The sequence below is a fragment of the Passer montanus genome, unplaced genomic scaffold (genome assembly GCF_014805655.1).
Source record: "Passer montanus isolate IOZ18808 unplaced genomic scaffold, ASM1480565v1 scaffold19, whole genome shotgun sequence".
Classification (NCBI taxonomy): domain Eukaryota; kingdom Metazoa; phylum Chordata; class Aves; order Passeriformes; family Passeridae; genus Passer; species Passer montanus.
Window position 1 is genome coordinate 9,041,686 of NW_024366480.1, and position 25,343 is coordinate 9,067,028.

At 41.6% G+C, this 25,343-nt stretch overlaps 1 protein-coding gene across 8 annotated transcripts in view; it reads left to right on the forward strand.

The window, feature by feature from the left end:
* Positions 1-25,343, forward strand: part of MPPE1 (metallophosphoesterase 1) — a 30,641-nt gene that overhangs the window by 3,183 nt on the left and 2,115 nt on the right. Inside the window, exons 1-9 of one of the 8 annotated variants that reach the window (XM_039705946.1) lie at positions 16,399-16,507; positions 16,645-16,855; positions 19,260-19,635; positions 20,037-20,145; positions 20,807-20,910; positions 21,433-21,513; positions 23,289-23,397; positions 24,346-24,417; positions 24,531-24,653. In XM_039705946.1, the coding sequence (XP_039561880.1) occupies positions 19,361-19,635; positions 20,037-20,145; positions 20,807-20,910; positions 21,433-21,513; positions 23,289-23,397; positions 24,346-24,417; positions 24,531-24,653 (873 nt within the window). In that variant the 5' untranslated portion in view covers positions 16,399-16,507; positions 16,645-16,855; positions 19,260-19,360. Of the gene's footprint in view, positions 1-7,243; positions 7,367-8,453; positions 8,588-10,720; positions 11,251-12,106; positions 12,126-16,398; positions 16,508-16,631; positions 16,856-19,259; positions 19,636-20,036; positions 20,146-20,806; positions 20,911-21,432; positions 21,514-23,288; positions 23,398-24,345; positions 24,418-24,530; positions 24,654-25,343 lie in introns of those variants that run through there. The other 7 variants (XM_039705944.1, XM_039705949.1, XM_039705952.1 and 4 more) reach the window with 7 other exon arrangements.

Below are 25,343 nucleotides of genomic sequence, written 5' to 3' on the forward strand. Positions count from 1 at the left end.
GAATGTCAGACTTCCTTCCCCGAGACAATGAATGCTCAGTGGAGGGGAAAACCTCTTCTCTCTGACCTCAGAGGAGAACAGGGAGCCTAGTCACGGATTTCCTTCTCTGCCGGGGTGTGAAGCCCTAATTGGCGTAGGTGTGGCCCAGCTGGGGGTGGCAGTGTCCGTCCCTTGCTGCCCTGAGCCGCTGCGCAGCGTCCGTCGCTCCCGCTCTGTGCCACACAGGGTGCGTCCGGGTCCCCACCGCCGTCTGCTGGGAGCAAATCCCGGGGTCACTCGGTGCGGAAGCTGCGCAGCTGGAATTGGTTTAATTCTGCCTCAGCAGACAATTTGCCCTTCTCTACAGTAACTGCAGGCTGCGGTGATGTAATGAAAAGGGTTGTAGCTTTGCAGAGAGAGGGTGACCTCGCTGTAGCTACCCGGCCGTCGACATGGAATCCTCAGATGCCTTCCGGTGTGCATCTTTGTCGCTTCACGGATTTGATGGATCTTTGTCACTTCATGGGTTTGATGGATAATCTCTTAACAGGGAATAAAATGGGAGGACAAGTGTATAACAGCTTTAATAAAAACAGAGGAGTGAAAAAAAGAGAAAAATTAAGAAATCTTTTGCAATTATTAGCCCGAATGCCAAAGAGCGTTTCCTCAGTGTGACAGCCAGAGGCTTGCTGCACTGTTATTAAAGTGTACTTCAGTGGGAATCCATGCAGATGGATTTTTTACCCAGCATAGGATTATATTGGATTAGTCATATAAAATTGTTGTTTACCATCTCTAGCCCTTCTCCCCAGAGCTATTATCAGGAATCTCACAACGCATGTAGTTTGAGCCTGCCTTTAGGTGGTAACACAGATGAGCAGCTTTTTGTTTGTGCACAGTGCTACAATGTTGTAGTTTTATGTAATCCTAATGTTGCAATGGGAGATTTTATACCTGATAAAAGAGGCTGTTTGGCCCAGATTTTCCTTTTGCCTACAAGAAGGGAAGTTAGATCGTAAGGAGATGCTCTTTCTTCTTGCTGGACCCCTCAGAAGAGCTGTGCTGATCCCACTTCTGCTCCTTCAGAGACAATCAGGAATTCCTAACACTGGCACTGTTTTTCATAATGCTCGCTAATGAGTTATTTGTGGCATAATGCTTGATTAATGCACTGAGTAGTGTATGAGATATTTGTTGTGTTCCCTTTCTGTCATGCAGAGCCATACTCAGACCATCTTTCTTCTCTATGTCCAGAAGGCTCAGGGATCACTGCTTAGACACAGTCCACATTTTCCCTCCTGGCATAGACTAAGAAACTGTCTTAAACATGCAGTGCAAGGCTCTCCCTTTAGATCAACCCTGGGGGTAGGTTATAACAAAGAAATTTTTTTCATTTCAAGGTCCGACAGATAGCTCTACTGGTAAAATGACATCCTTCAGTTTTTTCTGGAGTTTTCAGACTGGCTCTGTCATCCTGGGAAATTTTCCTTTCCAGGAGGTATAGCTGCAAGAACTTTCCTGAGGTGTGAGTGCCTTTGATTCTACAGTCAGAGATGTTTCTCTTCTCTGTTGGGGGTTCTGTGACAAGGTCATACAGTCCCAAGCTGTTGCTCTTTTCCACACCCATGTTTGTGGGTGTAAAAATAAAAAGGTATTTTTCCCTGGCCTTGAAGGGAGAAGCAGCAGACTGCCACATGCATGCCAGTGTTGTATTTTGATCCACTCAGAACACAGAACATTATCCACTGAAAACATTCTAGTATTATAACTTGATGTTTCTGTCACTGAAGGGGATACAGAACTTCTGTCAGTGTGCTGTGACAGGGATGTCTGTAGCCTAATTTGGTTTAATAAATATTGCCTCTGGTTTTGTCAGCTTTAAGATTAAATTGGCTTTCTTATATATTATGAGAAAGTATTTTTTTTTTGTTTCCAGTTCTGTAAATGGTCACCTTTAATCCAATCATGTCCTGGTGCTTTTTCTCTTGATATGGACGAAATGTTCATGAACTGAACTCTGAACTTTTCCTTTTAGCCAAAGTGGTTGTTGTGAGGCTTGGGAAAGCCAGACTGTTCCTCCCTGTTTCAGAGTAGGTTCCTGAACACAAATGGGATTATTACTCTGTGACCGAAGATCTAAACGAGATGGGGAAAGGACCTTTTTCCCATGTTTGCCATTTTGTTCAAGGATATTCCATGATTTTTGACTGACATTTGGTTGTGAGTGGCAGCCCTGATTGTGCCACAGAACATACCAGGCAGAGAAATCACGTTTAGTCCTGCCATCTTCCAGCCAGAAAGGAACTCAGGAAGAAGTCACTGGTGACACAGCAGGTGGATGGAATAAAAGAGATTCATTTGGGGCAGGTGAATTTTGTACATGATTTACAAAGGCATGTAGATTTTCATAGGAAAACTTTCATTCCTGGAAAATCAGATGAGAATGGTAGCTCTCTCTGGGGGTTGAAAGGACACATATTCACTTTTAATCTATGTAGAAAAAGGCTACACTTGGGAGTTACTGTAGGATTGCATCATATTGTAGGGTTGTATAATCCCATGCTTATATATTTTCTGACAAATCAATTACTTTGGTGCACATGGAGGTGAAAAAGGGTGAAATGGGTCACATTCTTGCTGTTTGGCAGCAAGTAGGAGGCTCAGCACCACTGTAATCAATGACGTTTTCATTTGTGTGAGCCAGCATGAAATGTGTCTTTGTTCATACCAAACTACATTAAAGCAAAAATGGAAGGAAGAAAGATTGTGTTCAACAAATGAGCTGAATAATAGTGTAAGGAAATGTATCTGCTATCATTGTTTACAGTGGAAAGTATCTTAGTGGCATTTCATACATTCACTGCCACTGAGATTTTTAAAAGTAATCTATTGTTAGGATCTTTGGAAAATTAACATTTCCTAATCAAGTACACATCAGTCTTTTATCATTTGTGTAAACAATGGAGTATTTTGTACACACGTAGGCTAATATTAGCTTTTTGATTCTCAAAATCTGATGTCCAGTGCTACACACTAGCCTTGGGCCAATTTTACAAATTGATTGAGTATCTTTAATTTGGAAGAATGGATGCTCATTTTGAAGTGGAGCCTCTCAAAATCAATGGTGATTTTGAAGATGTTTGATCATAATGTGCATGATTTAACCAACAAGAGCTTCAGCTGTAGCTTTTCCCAAGAGTTTCAAGATACAAGTAGGAATTTTTTGGTGTCCTTTGGATGGATCAGTGCTTGTTTGACAAAATCTGCATCTTACACATAGTCGTTACGGGTCTAGCTGCATAGTTGAGAAACCTGGCTGTTGTCTGCTTCCTCCATCTGTCTTCCATTCCCCTGCCAGGCATGGAAAACTGGGAAAGAAGGGGGCTACATGGCTCACTTTCTAGGTCAGAATCAGGAATTCATGTTTCCCTTTTAGCTCTGTTGGTCTATTTCCCAACGTTTTTGTGTTTTACTGGTAAGTTTTTGAGTTTTGAAAACACTTGGGTCTTGTAACTATGCACAGCTGCACTGCCAACTCCCGGGTAAGCAGGCGAGCAGCAGTGTGCCCAGAACTGGTTGTGTTTCTAGAGGAGCTGGGCAGACGGGGTCTGCAGGTTTCACACAATAGAAGGGATCAGGTTGGAAGGGATCACAGTGGGTCATCTGGTCCAGCCTCCCTGCTCAGCCAGGGTCATCCCAGAGCACATTGCACAGGCTTGTGTGCAGATAGTTCATGAATATCTCCAGTGAGAGAGCCTCCACAACCACTCTGGGCAATCTGTTCCAGTCCACAGTCACCCACACAATAAAGTTTTTCCTCATATCCAACTGGAATTTCCTCTGCATCAGTTTCTGCCATGGCCTCTTGTCCTACTGCTTGGCACCAGTGAGAATATCCCAGATACCCCTGCTTTAAATATTCATACACATTGGTGGGGTCCTCTCTCCTCAAAGCTGAACAGGCCCAGCTCCCTCAGCCTTTCAAGTGACCCAAGATTCATCAAGAGCTTGTTTTCTCTGCTATTTCTGACCTAAGTTGTTCTCTGAGTGCTGCCTACTGCTGCCTTTTCTATGCCTACTCTTGTTTCTGCAGAAACCCTGAATTAATCCATCTGGGCTTTCTGTTTTACTTCTACACCCGCAGTATTTGAAAAACCCTGAACAACCCCAAACCAAAAGCAAACACCTGGGTACCACAGGAATGTTAACTCCTATTGAGCCTTGAACATACTTTGTACAGTATTATTCCTTGATATTCAAGTGGTCTTGTATTTTATGGTATGACTACTGACATTCCCAGTATTGAGGAAACAACTGTTATTCTACTCGTACTGCCTACAGTGAGATACTGGTATGCAGGATACACTGGATTCCACTGTGCTGATCTCTCTCCACTGCACTCTACACTTCAACTTCTCTTTGTCACTGGAAGAATTATTTCTGAAGTAATTTTAGAAAGTTTTGTGAAAATTCAGAATCTCTATTTTATCTGTTTTCTTCTAAATCAATAACATAGATTAATTGAAATGGTGGCCTGGAAGGGACTTTTTGTCTACTTGCTCTGTGTCACTGTGCTTTGCATATTAAGTGTACCTGTATTCAAAGTCATACCTGATCATTCTCTGATGTGTATATTAAAATGTATAGTGAGGAAGGGCTACATGAATTTTTCTCTTCGATATCAAGAAATTTTCCCTCTTGTCCAGTTGAAGGGGTGAGAGATGTCTACTCTGTTAGTAACTTCATTTGTGCTCATTCTCCTCTGGAATAAGGAAATAATTACTACTGTCCTTCACAATAACCAAAGTCAGTTTAAATGATTCTGATTTCAACACCTCCTGATATGCCGTATTTTCTTCTGTATGTATTTTTTATTCCTGTTTTACAGTCTCCTCACCTGAGATGTTTTTTGTGTTGGATAAACCAGAATAAAACTGAGTAGCTGCATCTCACGGTATTGCTACTTCATCTGAAAATGGGATTTCCCTTTCCCTACAGCACCATGGCATTGCTGGCTGGTACCATCCCTCCCAAGTTTATTTTTTCCTTGCTGCTACTGTAGCTGGTTACATCCAGCTGTCCTTTTACCAAGAAGTGACCTCGCATGAACTGTCCATTGCTAATTTATTTCATGTTAGTTGCTGATTGAAGTAGCAATTTTGACACCAGGCAATTGGAGTCAAGGTGAATTGTCACAGGCTGCAGCAGTTAGCAGAGTTGGGTGGCTGCTTCTATGGAACCAAGGCAGAAGTCTTCACAGGCTGGATTCCTGGCAGCAGATAACACCACAGGCAAGTCCTTCCCCCACATGGACTCTCAGGTTGCTGACAGCCTCAGAGCTGGGATCTTGTGAACATTCAGCTCAGCACAGCGAAGCCTGAGCTGAGTATAGACAAGGATTCACCTTTCACTGTGACCCCTGTGTGAAGTTCAAGAAGTTGACTGGATGGGTGACTGGGTTGAGAGTGGAGGAGGAGAGATGCCAGGTTGTGCCCTGGAGCCAGAGGTGTGTGACACTTCCCTTAATCTGATGACAGTTCCAGTTCCTGCCTGCAGCCCAACCTGACCTGTCTCCTGCCGTGTTTTCGGTGAACTGTCAACTCACAAGCAGGCAGTGATCAGCTCCTGTCATGTCCACACCCTCTTCCCAGGAACAGCAGTCTGAGAAAGATGGGGCTCTTCAGGCTTCACAGGAACCTGACAGTATCCAGGGGGCCTACAGGGAAGCCAGAGAGGGACTCTTTGTCAGGAACGGTAGTGATAGGACAAGGAGTAATGAGTCCAAATGGAAAGGGGAAATTTAGGCTGGATATTAGGAAGAAGTTCTTTACTGTGAGGGTGGTGAGGCACTGGAACAGGTTATCCAGGGAGGTTGTGGATGCCCCAGCCCTGGCCGGTGTTCAAACTCGGGCTGGATAGAGCTCTGAGCAACCTGGTCTGGTGGGAGGTATCCCTGCACAGGGCAGCAGGTTTGGGACTAGATGATCTTCAAAGGTCCCTTCCAACCCCTAGTGTTCTGTGATTTTGTGATTGGTTCTATTCAAAATTTGTCAGGCACTGCAGTCAGGTGAGCTACATGGTTAAGATGGAGGGGCAGGTGGCATCTGGCAACATTTCATACAAAAAAACCCAGAAAAAAAAGAAGGAAATGTGATATGCTTTAAGCAATGAGTGAGGCAAGATTTTGTACAAAGACAGGAGATGCAGAGAATAAGACCTAGATTTGAGACCTAGTGAATGAGAGAGGAACAGGAAAGGTTTTAAACTGCCACCAACAAAGGCTTGGAAGACCAGCAGACAATAACCACTGCTTTGGGTCAGTCTTGCTGTGATAGCTGCTCTTCCTGTGGCTGGTGAGTGACTGCTGCTGGTATGGTGTCTGTAAGGTCCAGTCCTGAGGGTGGAATGCTTCTGTCCTGCCTGTGTGCCCTGCAGCCTGGTCTGCCAAAAATACCAGAAAAATAAAGACCCAAATCACAGAATCACAGACTGGGTCAGGTTGGAAGGTACCACAGTGGGTCATCTGCTCCAACCTCCCTGCTAAAGCAGGGCCATTCCAGAGCACATGGACAGGATTGTGTCCAGATGGTTCTCGAGTATCTCTTGTGAGGGAGGGAGGGAGGCTCCACATCTCCCTGGGTAACCGTGTTCCAGTCTGTGGTCACCCCACAGTACAGTTCTTCCTCATATCCTACTGGACCTTCCTGCAGGTCAGTTTGCGCCCACTGCCTCTTGTCCTATTGCTTGGCACCACTGAGAAGAGCTTGGCTCCATCCTCTTGGGCACCCTCGCTTTAAATATTTATACACAAAAGGCAAGGCCCAGCAAGTAGCAGCAACAGCAGGCACCACCAGCACCAAGGACACAGCCCCTGCTCCCGGGGGACAGCAGCATTACCAGGCACGCTGCTGTCTCCTGCCGGGGGGACGCCACTGGGACAGCCTCCGCTTGTGATGCGGGGAGATGCAGAACCTGCTTTTGCAGAGATCCCTCACTTGGCCTGTCTTGGTGTAGCCGTGCCGTCGGCGGCCGCAGAGTTCTCAATATCCCCTGGTCGGTGCCGCTGAGATGGAAGGGCCCCAGCAGGCCCATCGAGCCCAGCTCCTGGGAAAACGGACGGGGGCGCTTCCCCGCCGGCCGCAGCCGGTGCCGGAGCAGGCCCGGCCGCCCCGGGCCAGGCAAAGCTGCGCTCCGGCCCGCACGGAGGGCGGCGGCGCCTGGCGGTCGCTCGGCTCTGACGTCCCTGCTCGCGGCCCATCCCGGGCCCGTCCCGGCCTATCCCGGGGCTCATCCCGCCCATCCCGGCCTGCTCCGGCGTCCTATCCCGGCCTATCCCGGCCTGTTCCGGCTCGCCATGGCGCTGCCCGTCGTACACAGGTGCCTCCAAGTGAGTGCGGCCCCGGCTGCCGGGAGCCCCAGGAGCTGGGCCGGGTTTGCCTTCGGCGCCGAGCTCAGGCTGAGAGCGCAGCGGGGCTCGGTGCTGGCCCAGGGCCTCGGGTGTAATCAGTACCCTGTAGGCTATACACTCATATATATATATATATATGTGTATGTATGTAAATACTAATTTTATATATGCACATACATACATATATATACACACACACATGCACACACATAAATGCTATATATATGCATACCCTATAGTTATATATGTTATATATGTAACTATAAATGCAGCTAAATGTATTATGTGTGTATAATATATTGCCTTATATATAGCTTTATATATTATATATGCATTAATTAATATATGTACATATAAATGCTATATATATGCATACCCTATATTTATATATGTTCTATATATAACTATAAATAGTTATATGTATTACGTATGTAAAATATATTGCCATATATAGCTTTATATATTATATATGTGCTATATATATGTATATATTATATATACATTAATTAATATATACACACACATATAAGTATATACACAAAATGCATATAGCTATATATTGCCTCAAATTACTATACTATCTCATATATATATATATATATATATATGTATGACTGCATACTGCTGGGCAAGGTCCATTAAGCATGTATGCAAGAAGTTCATCTATTGTGGCTGCCTTTCTGTCTCTGTTGAGGTTAAATCAAAAATAAACACCAGGTTAGTTGCAGAGCTGCTGTTGATAGTTTAACTTGGGTGCTTTGTCCCTCTGTGATTAATTTTCAATGCAAAAGCAGTTCCCTACGTTCCTTAATGAATGATGAAGTTATATTGGACACCTTTAATAGATACCTGTTAAAGAAGCTTTGTTGTAGTCAAATGTTCATAAAATTTGAAGCCAGTTGTTTTTCCTACCTTTTCCTTTTTAGATGCTTCTCTGGTTTAGGAAAAATGTAGTAAAGTTTTTGGGAGAGGGTTTTTTTTTGAAGCATTATCAGCTTAATTAATATTTGATTTGAAAGTTTTCCTTGATTTTTTGTTTTTCAATTCTCTTCCTTTTCAGCTCACTGATGAAAATGAGCAGTTAGTCAAGAAGGTGAAAAAACTACACATAAAAAATAAGGATCTAGAAAGGAATCTGGGTCAGATCCAGGAACAACTGCATCTGCAGCAGTTAATGCATGTCTGTGGCACAAGCAGAGAGTAAGAATTGTCAAACGTTTCTCTTTTGCATCAAAAGAAGTGCAGCATTTCAGGACTTTTATTTGCATGACCTTAAGATGAGCTGGGCATTATCTGCTCTGTGTATTTTAAGGAGCCATCTGTGAACAGGATGGTGGGGTGGAAAATGCTGGGGGTCTGTAGAGGAACAAAGGATCTGGGGCATCTTGTACAACATTTATTGTAGTGAAAGAAACAGTTGTAGTATCAAAAGTAATACTCCAGCTGAGCCAGTATGCTCTCTCTATCGAACTACAAAGGCTTTTTCACTATTTTTCCACCAAAAAGTAGTAAGGTAAAGAAAAGTTGAGTAGCATCAATGCTGTTTAAAAGACTTAGAACCTAAGGGCCTGAAAAACTATAGTGCTAGTGGTTTGGAGAGTGTTTTGCCAGGATTTACACACCAGTTCACAAAAATCTTCCAAGGCTTAAGTTTTGGTGTGTTTATGATCCTGCATGGAAACCTCTACCATAAAATCAAACTGTAACTTGGCTTTTTTCAGTTGCTTGGTGTAATTCAATTAAATTGGTGAAATATGATTTTATGAAACTGTTGTGTTTGTTTCAATTAAGTGTTCAGGTTCAAACAGAAACCCATTTATGGCATAAGGGTGGAGACAGCAAGGATATGGTTCTAGAGAGTGACAGTGTCAGGTGAGTTCTTGGAAGCTGCTTCTTCACAGAATTATTCTTCTCTGTAGTGTAGAAAATGTTCATGGTTAAGTCAGTTTATTGTTTTAAGCTGTTATGCAAGTGGCTTTCAGCCTTTGAAACAATGGGAAATCATTCACATTTTAAAAATAATTACAAAATCTTGGGTTAAACTTGAAAATAGCACCAAGCAAAGAGCAAACTGGATTTCTTTCTCAAATAGTTCATTGAGAAAAAGTCAATGAGCTACGAACCTCCTTCATGTGTCTGTGTGCACACATATGATCTTTTTTGTAGATTTTTAAACCTAGAATTTAGTGGTTTCACTTTTATTTTGTGGAACCCTTCTCAGCTCATTGTTTTGTGCATATAAAATTTATAGACTGGTTTTGAAATAAGCTAGAGAAGCGTTCTACTTTTCAGTCTAATTATTTTAGAGTTGAGCCACTACTTACTGTAGTTTGCCAATAAGTGATAGAATTCAAGTCTTGTAACTGCTTTTCTGATGCAAAAGCTACAATTGTGTCCTTAAGAAAAAATATACTGGAACATTTTAACAACTAGGCAAGCTATGTAAAATATTGCTCCGTCCCTCTATGACTTGATTGTAAAATTGTAAAATTCTTGACTGCTCACCCCTTCAAAGGCTGCTTTTTGTCTGCTTCCATAAATGTGGATCTTACACAGATCTCTGTTGCTCTTTGGCCAAGTGCCCTGTTTTTAGTGTTTCCTTTAGGTGGCTGTAGAAGACCCATTTTCTTTTTTTTTTTACAATATCTTTACAGTGTGTTGGAGTCTCTTTGCAAGCTGCACAGTTACAAAGGAAGGCTGGGTGACTGGCTCTGGGCTCAAATTGAGTTCCTAGTTAGGTGCTCGTGTGGAAGAAGTCCAAGTTAGTCTTTGAATTGAGTGCTGTACCTGCCTTGTGTTACATTGCATAGATAACCTGACCTAGGTTTTTTTTCCTAGCATTTGTTTGTGTGTTTTTTTCACAAAGCTGTGCTGTGCTACAGTATTGCTCATCCTGCTTGTGGTGTGCAGTCATGACATTATGAATGGCAGCTCTTACTGTAATTCCTAAAAAAACAGGAAAAATGCCTGCTCGTGTCCATCAGCTAAATTGTGGGCCTTGTGTATGTTCGCTGAATGCTGTGAAATATGGTGGGAAATTAGTACAGAAGAACACGATGCAAAATAATATCAGAGGGAAAGCTAACAGCCCTAATCTGTTTATTTGGCATTTATTTTACCCACTCATTTTCACATAGATTTCATTCACTCATATCCTCACACCCACACACCTGGAAGCAATGAGATGTTTTGTGCAACACAGAGAGCTGGGAGCTGCCTCATGTGTCCTCATCATGGTTCTTGATTTGTGCTGGACAAACTTTTAAAAATCCTTTAGAAGTGTCCTTTTGCTATTCCTGTTGTACTGATGGGGAGAGGAATGCTTAAAGGATTTTAAAAAAAGTGTCCTTTTGCTATTCCTGTTGTACTGATGGGGAGAGGAATGCTGTATGTGACACTGCAAAGTCACTGCCAGCTTCCTGTTGCTGTTGTCTTCCCTCAAAGAGTGATTTGCACTGAGGTTTAATTGGGGTGTGGCCATGTGTGCTGGACAAAAACAACGGGATCCTCAGTCTGGCTGAGTAAAAAGGATTCTTTGGCATCCATACAGAGCATTCTTTTAACTTGCTTTGCTGTTATTTTCTGGTGCTTTCTCTTTCTGTGTTGACAGTCACATTTAATTCACTGCCATCTTGAATATTCCTATTACGAGTCTCTGCAGCACAGCTACAGGCCAAGTGATCTCTGTGGGGCATCTCTAATACTTTTACCATAAATGATGCCATTTTGTCATCTCTCATGTTCTACAGCAATTTATGCATTTCTGTTTTAGACTACTTCAGATGTATAATGAGCTACAGAAGCGTTATGTTAAAGAAACCAAAACAAACAAGGAGCAAAGCGAAGCAATTAAAAATCTCACTGTAAGTAGAATTTGTTGGAGCTGGTATCAAACAGCCAAACATAAGCTTTTAGGGAGACTGAAAAGTAATTCTTACATTTGTGAAATGAGACCATGCTTTTCTTTTTATAGTTAGTTTCCCATGACAGGGAAACTGGAGGGTAGCCTGTAGTTCCCTTTAAAAGTGAACTCTGTCACTGGTCTGTCTGTAGCAGAAAGATGTCTCCCATTCCCTTGGATTTTTCTTTACTCATCTGCCTACCCCTCCTTCCAATTGTATATGCACCTTGTGACCTCTTTGGCACCAGCCCTGGTGTTTTTCTGCACGTTTCATGAGCTGATTTTTCTCAGAAGTTCAGCAGAAGGCAAACCAGATGAAGACAAAGAGCGTTCTTTTGGGCAGCAAGGTCTGTGGCCCTGCTGTGCAAAGAGTCTGGCATCACAACTGGAGTGAAGGTAGGGTTGTGTGGCCAGGAGCAGTTCTAGAAGCTTCAAGAGGGTATTTCCTCTTCAGGCATGGATTGAGCATTGCAGCTGACCAGTCTAATTTCCTCATTTGTGCTTGGTTTTTTTTCCTTTCAGACCCTTTGGGTGAATGTAGTTTTTAAATCAGCAGTTGAAAATGCTAGGTTTGCATTTGAGTTATGTTTCCAATTGTGTTCAGTTGAACTGCGTTTTTTCTATGCATTTAAAAAAGATTTTCTTGACAGATTAAAATTAATGAGCTAGAGCATAATCTTCAAGAGCAGAGGCAAAGAATTGAGCAACTGGAATGTAAAAAGATTTCTAGGAAAACTAGTGCTCTTTCTAGAAAACGAAGTCAAACCCCAGAGGGAGGAGTAACTTCTCACAAGGACATTTCTGCAGAGAAGGAAGGCTGTTGCAGCAGCTACTTAGGTAATGGTACAGTTAATTCTGATGATGTTTCTTCCAGTACATTCTGATGATGTTTCTCCCAGCAGAGAGAATGCATTTTATTTCTGATCCAGAGGGCACTCCAGGCTATTTCTTCTCCTTCAACCAGCAGCAGCTAAAATGTTTTTTTAATTTTTGAAAACCGGTTGTTTAAAAATGTCATTTTGTAATCTAGGATTCCTCCTTGCCTTTGTTTGTGATAAAGTATTTGCTGTTTTCCCTTTTTTTCTGAAACTGATCTGTTGTTGTAATCAGAGGTGGGAGTGCGTGGCTGCATTTAGTGCTGGTATTTATTCTAGTAAGATGTATCTGTGCAGATCTCTTAATAATAATGTTTGCTGCACCAGCCTTTGGTTTTCAGCCACTGAGTCACAGAATAACCTGTTTTTAGCCTTAAAACATTGGCCAGCCCTGGACAGTGTTGGTTTCAGTATGTTCTTCCTCTCATAAGTAAATGCAGTATTTAAGGTGTGATCCACTTCAAAGCATAGAAAACAGATGGATGAGATCATATAATGTAGGCACGTTCTTCCTCTCATAAATAAATGCAGAATTTAAGGTGTGATCCTCTTCCACTTCAAAGCATAGCAAACAGATGGATGAGATCATATAATGTAGGCATAATTTTTAGGAAATGTGTATCAGCAAGGGCTGATGTGACCCTCTCATGAGCCTGAAAAAGATAATCAAAGCATGTCATGTGTGTTTTGTGGATTGTAAAATAATCCCACATCTAAGAATCTGGCAGATCCAGATTATCCAACTGGCAGATCCTGATATCTTTCATAGTACTGGGAATATGCTGTTCTTAAGAATAAATCACTGTATGAAAAAGGTACTTTGAGAAGCTGAACTATAATTTTCTAATATCACAAAAGGTAGGCAGCTCTTTAGCTGTAATATGATTCATATGAGGGGGAGTTTGACTGTAATGGTTGAACTCTACATTTTTTCATTTGAATATAGAGCTATTGTTGAAGGAGATTAAAAAGCTGAAGAAAGAAAATGGAAAGTTGTCTGCAGAAAAGAGAGCACTAAAAAATGAATTAGCTGGATTAGACAAGGTAATTTATTTTAAGACAAGCTTAACAGTAAGTGATTTTTGAAAAACTTTTCTGCCTCAGCTGAAACTTCTCTAGGCTGAACATATGTTGTTATCAAGCAAAACAGATAAAAACCCAGTGTATAGCATTCTGAGAGAGATGGAAATGAGTGACTCCTTGAAACATTCATGTCCTGAAGGGCTAATCAGCTAAGGAAGACTGTCTTCTCTTGAACTTAAGCATGTCAAAGTTATGCCTCTGACAGAACTCCAAGTTTAGGGAGGGCAGGGGCTTTGAATTTTTTGTTAGATCTATAGGTGTAAAAATTGAAAATGTGAACATTTGGTAATTCTTTAAGTTATGTAACAACATTATGAGCTCTTACCTAACTATAGAAGACTCAGTCTAATGTACTGACATAAGGTTTTATTTTCAGCAACAAATTGTTTAAACTGATTTTTGCTTATTCCTCAAGTCTTTTTGTTTTGTTGTTGTGGATTTTTTTTAATGTGGATTAAAAAAAAAAAAAAGAATCTCTTTTCTTTTCTTACCTTGCAGTCCTTTCTCCCAAACTAAATAACATTATGGTATTAATTGCAGGGGTAACAGTAAAAGAGGGTGGTAGTTCATTGGATGTGTAACTTGCAGAACATAAAGCCAGGGTGATACCTTGCAGTCCTTTCTCCCAAACTAAATAACATTATGGTATTAATTGCAGGGGTAACAGTAAAAGAGGGTGGTAGTTCATTGGATGTGTAACTTGCAGAACATAAAGCCAGGGTGAGTTCTAGATCCCTGTGTTTGGGAATCAGGGACAATGTGTGGCTGAGAGCTTCATCTTGCAAGAGAGATACATAAACTTGAGGGTGTGGCTTTTTATCAGTGGTTCCTTTTTAAGGTAGTTTAAAGTTGCTGTATGTTATATGTATGTAGCTGCTCATTTAAAAAATGCTGCAAGAATAGGGAGGAGAATGTAAAATATAGATGGTTATAGGTAGATGCATTGTTATTTTGGTAATTAGAACATTCAAGGATTGGCGAAATGAAGTCTTGGGTGATTATACTCTTCTGTCCATAGATTTCCCAACAATTTCTGTTTTACAAAGGATTAGAATGGGGCATTATTCCCTTGTCATATTGGACTGTCATTTTGTAGCTGTCTGGTAAATCCATATTTTTCTCTTCTTAAAACTGATCTTTCCTATTACTAGTCTGTATTCCAGCCTCTAACATGACTTGAACTCTGTTTGTGTGTTCAGGGCAGAAATTATTAAATTATTACCTAAGGTTGTAGTTGATTGCTGTATCTCACCATAGCTGTGTTTGCATAACTCAGCCATACACTGGTAAAAATATAGAAAGTGTCTTGGAATAACTGAGCTGCTGACTAGCTCTTGCTGAGAATGTCTTTGAAAAAAAGTTAAGGTGAATATTTTTGGGTTTTTCTAGGATTTTTTTGAAGAGGTAGAAGATCTAAAACATGCTGTACAGGAATCTGTGAAACTGAATAATGAGTATGAAAAGTGCTTGAAGCAAATCAGTGTAATATATGGACTTCCTTTTACAGCACATTTGTAACTACTGGGTATTTTAATGCCAGGTAGAGTGTCTACATAATTTTATAATTACTGCAACATTTAAACCTACCATTGCTTAAGTGGTACCACAGTTTGATAATATAGATTCAGTAATGTGATCTCCATATGACAAGTGCTTGGAAATGTTGTATTTTGTGACCTTGATTTTTTTTTTTGTTTATATATTTTTAAATAAACTGTGATCTGCATAACTTCAACTAAGTTTCAAACACATCTCTTTCACACTTGCAGAATGCATTCTGGTTGTGGGTATGTATGGTAATAAAATGAAATTGTTTTATTTTTCAGAATTTCCCAATTTATCCTTTTCTGTAAGCTACATAAAATCAAAGTGTCTGTGTAGATTTGTCAGTCTGCATGAATTTCAGCACTAAGGATGCACTAATGCAAACAGAAATTAATTCTATAATTAAATTATTGCAGAGGAGTTTCTTAAAAGAAAAATACTAAATCTCTGCTTGAAATTTTTCTTCAATCCAAATAATAAATGAAAAATTGTGGATGAAGGAAGGATATAGTGTTCAGAATTGGAAAGTGTATTCAGAGCATTTTGCATCATCAGAAGAAGAATTCTTTGATTCAAGAGTGAGGTACGTGAAGAACTCTGGTATTTGAAGAGCTGAAAAGGAAAATGGGAGTCCACAAGGCAGAAAGTCACAGTCCACAAGGCAGAAATGTGTGGCTTCAGGGAGGGTGAGCAGGGACTGAAAAGAGACAACTCCCATTTACAAGTGTAGCTTCAGAACCTTGGGAGATTTGAATCTCAACTTGTTTGTAATGACATGTCAGGGAAATTTAACATAGTTAAAAACATAGTCCAGAACTATGTTTTTCTGAAAGGTGTAGATCTCTGCCTTTGTGACATTGTGGTGGTGGAGTTGAGAACTGCTTAGGGTAGAAGGACTTAGCTTGTTTATAACCTAATACAGCTTTATTAGCTTCATAAAAGTACAGGGACACCCTGAGGGATAGGACTAGGAGTAGGATTAAGACTCTTGTGTCCCACTTGGTTTGTTAGGGGAGTTTTATGCAGTTGTAATTTAATAAAGAAATTTGCCTCAAAGCGTGTGCGGTGTTCAGAGTTGCATATTCACCAAGTGATAGGGTAAAGCTCCAGAACTGCTTGTGCCTGCTCTGGCTGTAGACCACTGTGTTCCCTTGTTTCATTCTTGGCTCATTGTAAATTAAAGCTGGATAATGTTCTGAACAATGATGGGAATGGGAAGCAAAAGAGGTGCAATGCAAATCTGTGTTGCCAGTAATCCTCATGGAAGCAAATAACGAGGATAGCATGTAAAACAGAGAATTATAAGTGCAGAAACGTTTGTGACATTTGCTAATGAGTAAAATAAACTTGAATGCTGGAGAAGGAAGCAGTGCCAGTTACTGGAGTCTTCTCCCCCACAGTGTTGTGGGGTAAAGTTACACTTCCAGCGTGTTTAAACTTTGGCCCCGTTGGTAAATGATTCAGTAATTGTCCCCGTCCACAGGCTGATTTTTTCATGTCGTGCAGAGCAAGAAACAGTGAGCAATCCTTCAGTCTTCTCTCATAACCAAGGTCTCCCAGCTGCGGTGGGGAAATCTGCTCTGATGAGAACGATGAGCCGTGAGAGGCGGCGCGGCAGCTCCAGCAGCGGCTGTGCAGCCCCGGCGGAGGAGGGACGGGATGGGATGGGATGAGAGGGGACGGGAGCAGCCGTGGGCTGGCAGGTGGCAGAGCGAGGTGGGCAGGGATTTCTCTCAGCCAGTAGTAGGAGCTGTCTTTCAGCTCGATCTGCATCGCTGACTTTCTATGAGGTTGTGTTAGGTTTTTTTTTTTTTTCTTTTTATTTCCCTTTCCGCTTTTCCTTTCACTATCAGGAAGGCTGGCGGCGTAGGGTGCAGATGGGGCACCCCTGGCAAGCTCCGCATCTGCGGCACAACTCCCCAGACGGTGACAATTAGCGGCAGGAATGCGTGTGGAAGTGACCGGCTCTGGGGCACTGATGGTGCTGCCTGTGACTTCTGAAAATGGCAATTCTGCCTTGAAGATACTTTTATATTCTACTAATTGCAGGTTTGGTTTGTTGGTGTGGGTATCTTTTTTTTAAACTTGACAGTATCAGTTTGCTCTTGAAGCTGTGATACCTATTTATTTATTTATTTATTTATTTTCTGGATTCATTTTCTGGCTAATGCAAGTTAATTAACTTATTGGAATTTTCTGTTCAAATTAATGCTGCTTTTGTTGGAAGAGGAGACTGTCTCAGACTACCAAAGTCTACTCCCAAATAAGCACTACTTCCTAGTTTGCAGGATAAAGCCATATAAATTTGTGGATAATAACATTCTTTGGATAAGAATTTGCCTGTCTTTTTTTCCTTGTTGCTGTGCCAGTTAGCAGATTCCTGTGCTTTGATCTTTCCTCCTTGTGAGATGTACAATTAAGGTGTTGTTATTTTGTTTGCTAGTTAAAGTGCAGGCAAGAGGAGTATTAAACAGGTTAATCAGTCTATATGTCTAGTTCCACATATTGTGGAATTGTGACATTTGGCCAGTGGCTTTTTCCTGCTAAACCAAGTTTAGATAGAACTGAATTCCATGCAGTTAAGTATTAGTCATGCTACTGTTTGATAATGCATATTAGAAATGTTTCATGGTGCAGGCTCGTGGTTCTTTGTCTCAAATAAGTACTTTGTAGTGCTGATAAGGGAAGCTTGTGTTTGAAAATAAATGGCTATTATCAAGTAGGGGTTTTGGTTGGAAAAAATAGTATAATAATCATGTGTCAGTAATAACTTTCCATGAGACATAAATCAAATGGGCTAGTTTATAGGACAGTGAAGCAATTTAACTTTGTTCTGTGTTCTGCATATAACTGAGGCCAATATTTTAGAAACAATCCACTAATTTTGTGTGGATTTGTAATTTTGTCCCAATTTTCCTGATATGTGGAGTATAAATTTTCAAAGGTACCAAATATTCACAGCTGTAGTCAGATTTAGCTAATTCAGACTTGGTCTGCTATCACTGAATATGATGGTCAGTAATTGCTGACATCCTGGATATGAATCCTAAATTAGGATTTTTTTCTATTGTAGAAAGCAAAATTGCAATCCTGTTTTTGGGTGGGGGACTACATTTTGTGGATTTCTCTAGAAGTTCTTCCTGAGCCTGTGAAGCAGCATCTCTATAGGTCCCCTGGAGTCCCTTTACTGTGATCATGCTACAGAGTTCACCTCTAAAGGGCGAGGCTTTCAGACCTGCAGTGCTCTTCAGACTGAGATCCTGAGAGGCTGGACCTGGAAACCAAGGGATTTCATTGGAGAGCAGGGGTTGGTGCCTCTGTACTCTCAGCTGGGATAGTTTCTTGTGGGTGCTTACCCTGAAAAAGTGTTCCTGCCAAGGGCTGTGGAAGAAACAAAAAAATACTCGCGTTTCAAAAGGGGTAAATTGCCTCTTTAGGTGACAAGGTATCCATGGCAGCAGAAAACAGTAAATGCAGTTACCTCACCAATTTGGGCTCATTAATTGTTTCTCTACAGCTGCAGTGAAGTTTATTTTTCCTGAGGCTTAGATGTTTCTTTTCCCCTTGTCAGAAATGAAGCAGTGTTAGTTAATTACCTGTGTATCTGTGCCAGTGCTCCTGAAAATGTCCTGTAAACTTCTTCTGGGATAGTGGGTTGCCCTTGGTTCTTGGAGATTACAATGAACCATGTCAAAGGTGGTAATGCTGTTGATTTGGTGTAGTCATGTTCTGCACTTGTGCCAGAACTGTGCGAGTTGTTTAGCCTGGAGGAAAGGAGGCTGAGGGGAGACTTTATTGCTCTCTCCAACTTCTTGAAATTATGTAGCTGGAGGGGTATTGGTCTGTTCTCACAAATAAGTGATGGGACAAGAGGAAGTCGCCACAAGTTTGCCAGTGGAGATTTAGATTGGATACCAGAAAAAATTTCTCCACTGAAAGGGTTGTCCTGTATTGGAACAGGCTGCCCAGGGAAGTGGAGGAGTCACAATCCCTGCAGGTATTTAAAAGATGTATGGATGTGGCACCTAGGGACATGGTTTAGTGGTAGACTTGGCAGTGCTGGGTTAAGGCTTGGACTCAGTCTTGGGGTTCTTTTCTAACCTCAGTGATTCTCTATGGATCCTATCGGATTTTTTTTTCTTTGTTGCAGCTGCTGTTCAAGCGAAGCTCTGTCTTTACCCACATTTGAGCCCCACTCATAGTGTTTTCACTGTGAAGTTCTTAAAAAAGCATCAGCACCAAGATCCTGGCTGGCTGTAATCTGCTTTCCTTGGTGCTGGTGGGAGCGAGTGCAGCTCTGTGCTCAGCTGGCCAGCTGTGTGCCTGGAGGAGAACTTTATGCTTTTGCTCAATTACATATTCCCAAACCTTTCAGGGTGACAAGAAGTTAAGACTGTAGGCCTTGCATGGTAGCTTTCCACAGGGAATGCAGACTCAATGAATATTTTATTTTGTATTTTCTCCACAGGGGTTTTGTGCTGACAAAAAGCCCAGTGTGATCCTTAGAGCAGCCCAAGCTGTTTTCATCTGAGAGGAGAACTTGAGCCATTGTCTTATGCTGGTACTGCAATGCTGAGTTCTAGCTCAACTGCTGTGAAGAATTTCCCTCTGAAGAGGAGGCTCTGTTTTCTGCTGAAACTTGTGTGCTTTGTCAGCTCAGTGTTAATATTTTGTGAATTTTTAATTTACTATGTGGTAATATTTCAATGCCGATGGCCAAACGTGAAAGGTGGAGCTCACATGACTGAAAAAGAGACTTCAGCTTCAGTCCTAAAGGCCATAATTTTAGCTGATACACACCTACTTGGTGAAATCAAAGGACATTGGCTGGATAAGCTAAGAAGGTAACTGTCAATTTTTTAGAATAATCTCTAGCCAGTTTTAGAGTCTTCAGTAATAGCTAAAGGGACAATAATTCACTGTTCTATTGAACAGCAATTAATTAGAGCTGTAATGAAAAAATAAACAAGCTGCTATTACTTCTTGCATGTCTTGGTCCTGATTGTATCACAGTTGAATTACCCACCAGGTAAGATGCACCTACTGTCCTTACATTTGATTTCTAAGTATTTAATATATTTCTAAGTATTTAGTATATGAAAATATATTTCATAATATAATATATTTTCATATTTCAGTGTGTAAGAGCCAGTTTCCCATTCCTATTGCTGGGCTATGTGCCTGTATTCAGAGCTGAGGATCCAGAGATAAGGCAGTGATAACTGGTTCTGTATTTTCCTTTCAGGGAATGGCAAATGGAGAGATCTTTCCAAACTGCCTTATGGTTACTGCAGCCAGATATTGTTTTTATTCTGGGAGATGTTTTTGATGAAGGAAAATGGAGCTCACCTCAGGTATGACATCATCAGCTGTCTTGTTTCAAAAAATGAGGGTTTCTTGAAGGAAATGGAAGCAGATTAGGTATGCAAAGCTTTGCTTAATACTGCTACAGTTGTCCTGTTGGTAAAAGTTTCTAGCTTTTCAGATAGGAGTTGGAATGTTGTGATTCTCCTTCATTTTTGGAAGTACCTTGACAGTTTTGCACCTCCTATAAAACTTACACAATGTAAACCTCTGAGTTTGTGCTTCTGTGTTATACGGTTGTGATGGGCCAGCGCTGGCTGGATGACCAGTGCCCAACAAAGCTGCCCTGTCACTTCCCTCCTTGGCTGGAGAGGGGAAGAGAAAACATGAACAGACCTGCCTCCTTTACTGACCTTGGTGTCTGCAGGGCTCTTCCTCTCACAAATTCTCACTCTTCTCTCTAACTGCAGTTTTAGAGTGTCCTTTTTTGCCGCCTTCCTAATTCTGCTATCCTAGAGGCACTGCCAGCCTTGGCCAGTGGTGTGTCCAGCTTGGAGCTGGCTGGCACCGGCTCTGTAGGACACAGGGGAGGCACCCACAGAAGCCACCCCTGCCGCCCCTCCAGTACCAAAACCTCGCCTTGCAAACCCACTACAAAACCTTTGACGCTGTGGAACAGCACCAGTTTCTTCTTCTGTTGTTCTCCTGCAGGCCTGGGCAGATGATGTCAGGAGGTTCCAGAAGATGTTCCAGCATTCAGTTTTTACAGAGCTGGTGGTCATCGCTGGGAACCACGACATCGGATTTCATTACGAGTGAGTCTCCTCAGTGCCAGGAGTACACAAGTGCCAAGAATGAAGGGTCAGCACACCCACAGTAACTGTGCAGGGTCTGAGGCACCTGCTCTGTGCTTATATGGGAACTTTTGGATCATGATCAGATTAGAAAGGGTTGTGATTTAGAGTAAGACCTGTGCACAAAACAGGTTTATGCTTCTCTGGCCATATGAGGGTTGTTCAGAGCTGATCCTTCTGCACTGACATGGAATCCTTGAAGCTGCTTTTCCTTGTTTTGGCCTTCTCCTTAGAAAGGCACCTGAGCATATTTCCACTCCCGTTAGCACAGGAGGGTGTAAGTGCCCTCACTCTGCTGGTGCTTGCACTGATGGGAGGGGCTGGAGGACACAAGAGGTGTCAGAGCATCCCTGTGAGCTTCCTGAGTGATTGTGTGAACTGGATAATGGAGCAGCAAGCTGCGTGAGTGGTCAGCAAACTGTAAAGCAGCTGAGTTCCAATGGCAATTTCTTACCTCAGTTGTATTTTTGCTCTGTGACACAGAATGACTACTTACAAGGTAAATCGATTTGAAAAGGTTTTCAACTTTACTTCAGGAAAGCTGATAACTCGGAAAGGAATAAAGTGAGTATATTTAATTTTTTCTAATGAAATAGTATGGGAATGCTTCTCTTAGGGCCTGGTTTTTTTTAATCATCTACCTTATGATGTGTTAAACCCCAAACACTTTGTACAAACCTGCAGTTTGATATGGACAGGAAGCTGTACTTAGAGGCATGTAAAGTGTAGCAATTTCCTTTTAAATGGAAAAGTACTGTGGAGTCAGAATTCATTTCTCTGGTGTGCCTTTATACTTCCTTGCAGCAGGTAATGAGCCATGGCTGTAAACATAGCAGGATAAAGAAACATGAACCAACCCCCTCTGTGTTTGCAAATTAGGAGTTCCATTAATTTTAATAAATTTAGTCTGCAGAACTTAACCCTTGTTTGAGGAATTTGGGAACACAGCAGTTGTGTGTCTGCAGTTTTTCCACAAGGTGGGGTAGTAATGCTCGAGCTGGTTTCGGCTTCCAGCAGACCTCGGTGCAGTTTGTTCTCTCAGCTGTGTCCCCACGGCTGCACTTGGCTGCTCTGTGCTCTGTTACCTCCGGACACCGTGCAGGAAACAAACAGGGAATGCAGTGCTGCCTTTGTGGAAAGGTGCTGGAGTCTCACATTCAGGAAGGGAAGGCCCATTGCCACTCCGTGTTTGGCATGTGTGCCCTTGGGTTGTACCCACTTGTGGAAATGTGAGATTCAAAACATACATGTTTACACTGGTTCCCTTAATTAAGCAAACAGATAAATGGTTAATTAAAAATTCTGAACAGGTCTGGAAATGGTTGTGTCTGTTTTAGGAAGATTTCTGAGCTTCATGAACGCTCAGTATAAAGCTGTTGCTTATCATGCAGATGTGGGGTACTCAAGATATGTATTTCAGCTGTTTAAAAATAATTATTAAGGAACATCTCCATGTCTCCTTTGATAAAACAGCACAGCAGAATTCTTGTATGCAGTTGCAGATTGCCTGTCTGGGATCCATTAACTGCAATGAGCTTCATTGCAATGAGCTTCATTATTAATATTCCTAAATAAACTATTTTACAACAAATCTATGGTATAAAAGCAGCTTAATTTGCTAAAAGATAATTAATTTTTGTTTTACTATTGACTAGTATCTCTGAAGTGAAGCATTCAGCTTATTTTTGTCTTTTAAACAGACTGAATTGAACTGGGGGTGTATCTCAAGCTGAATGTGTGACTAAACGGGTATGAATCTTGTGGCAGAACTTAAGTTGATTTGAAATCTACAGGGAAGCCTTCTATTAAGAAAAAAATCCTGTTTTGTGTGTCAGAGACCACTAAGTACAAAACTAAGCTTGTTCAGGACAGTCACCCAAATGCAGTGCTGTTCTGCTTTTCAGCTGATCTGAAGAAATTCAATGTCTCAGATTCTGTCTCTGAGGTCTAAACTGTGTGGGGAGAGAAGCAAGTTCTCCTTTCCCTCAGAATTTAGTTTAGTGATGAACTTCTAACATTCCACTAGAATACAACTTAAGTACCCATTAAAATATAAAAATCTTTAGTATAAGCATGAAGCATAAGGTACATTGTGCAATCTAATTAACAACTGTATAAAGAAGCCAACCAGGCAGAGACATGGCTGTGGTACAGATACTCAGAGGAGGATTTGAAACACATGATTTCAGGAGCTGTTACATTCTGTGGTTTGTTGAGCTATGTCCAACTTAGGAACAGTTGCATTTTATAAAATGAAGTTTATCCCACACGTGTGCATGAACAACAAATGCCTTCCTGTCCTCCCCACTTCTCTTTGCCTGCCCCCTGGTATTTTCCAGCTTTGTCCTAGTGAACAGTGTGGCCATGGAGGGCGATGGCTGTGCTGTCTGCCGTACCTCAGAGGCAAAACTTGTGGCACTTTCTCACAAACTGAATTGCTCCCAGCAGGTAAGAGATTATTGAAGATCTGACTACAGCCAGAGACTCCTCTGCCACCATGGGAATGCTGATACTGTAGCATAGCCAGGATACAACCAGACTCTCCCGAAAAAAATCTGCTTCCAATTCACAGTGCAACTTGTTAGCAAGTCTTTCTCCCCTCACATCCCTCTTAACCATGTTTACTTAACTATTAACAGTGTTGCTTAGCACTAATGGTGTCAACTTCCTTGTCAGTGCTGCCAGCAGTGTCATTTCCTGTGTTCTGAGCAATGGCAGTTCTGTAACCCTTCCTTTGACTCCAGATACACAAGCCTGCATTTATATTTATGGATAGTATTCTGTTTTATAGCCTTCAAGCATGTTCTTTTAGTTTCCTGATTCTACTGCAATCCTTTCCTCATACCCTCGTAGTGTTTTAATTGTGTTTTTTCATCATATCAAATTGCTTCTTGTGTTTCCTTCCTCTTCCCTTTTTCATAGGCTGACTGGATGCACAGTAGGCAGCAGGACTGGCTGGGCTGGCAGTCAATCAGGAAACCAGCTCCCAGTGGAAAAATGGCCAGACTATTTCCCTTGGGCAACTCCTTTGCCTTGTTGGTGCAGAGATCTGCTGCTGCTGCTTTCTGCAGTTGACGAAGCTCAAAACTATACACAAAAGCAGCACAGAATCTGAAAAATATAAGAGCTAAAACTTAAGGCATCACAGTCAGAAAGAGCACAGCTGTATTTACAGCACGTACAGAATGGGGAGTTTCACTAGTCCACAGTAAAGCTCTTAGGAGTTCATACAGTGGGTAGTATCTGACCTAAACTGCTTAACAAAAAGCAGTTTAGCTCAGATAATAACATTTAACAAAAATCAAATCCAACAACAACCTCACCCTCCCTAACCCCTTAAAAGCTAGCTATTGTTTAATTATCTTCACCCCTTCTATGGCTTGATTTTGTTCACAGAAACCAAATCATTCCAACAAAAGATGTAGTGATGTGGAAAAGCTTCCAGCTTCAGAACCCATCCTTTTACAGGTGTGTTAGAAGTGGGGTGAGGCAACATATGGACATGTTGTTTCTGTGGATTTATTACTGTTCCAGAAAGGCTGGATCATTAACAACTAATCCTTGCTTTTAATTACTCCCAGCATTACCCTCTCTATCGGAAAAGTGATGCTGAATGCACTGGAGAAGATTCTGCTCCTCCAGAGGAGAAAAACATCCCCTTTAAAGAAAAGTATGATGTACTGTCTCAAGAGGCATCACAAAAGGTTTGATTTCTTGGGAACTTGAGTGGCAGTGGGTGGGTGAGAGTGGGACATGACTGTAGATATAAATAGATTTAAAAATTGTGGTAAGGCTGTTGGCTGAGACAAACAGAGTACAGCTGCTCCTGTGTAATGAGGCCTGGGAGAGGCTGCTTGTTAGAGCTGCTCCCCTGAGGATCCTCACCATCATGGCCTTGGTCCTGCCAGGCTTCCCAGGTACAGCTCCTAAGTCTTGGCACTCTTAAATCTGCTGTGGTGCCATTACCTCCACTTCATCATTCTGTGCTTTCTGTACTGTGTAAATTATTGTCAATAATGTGGATGAAGCCACAGTTTTCCAACACTTTGAAAGCATAATTTCTGTTGAATTAGTAACTACAAGAAAATGTAAAATATTCCCTTAAAACTCAATGGTCATTGTTTCTTTCCTTCTGCATAAATGTCTTCACTCAAAGATTGTTGAGATTCTTCCTTAGACAAGAAAACAGCATTGCTTTACTAAACCCAAAGTTTTTCTCTTTGTGATATCCACAGCACGCTGTTACCTTTGTTCTGATCTGTATGAAAAAAAAAGCCCAGTACTTGAGATCAGGGCTAAATGAGTAGGATTGATATTGCAATACCAACAGATTTCTTACTGGAAAACAGAAGTTTACAGGAAACACTTTGTAAGCACACAATAATTGCCATAAT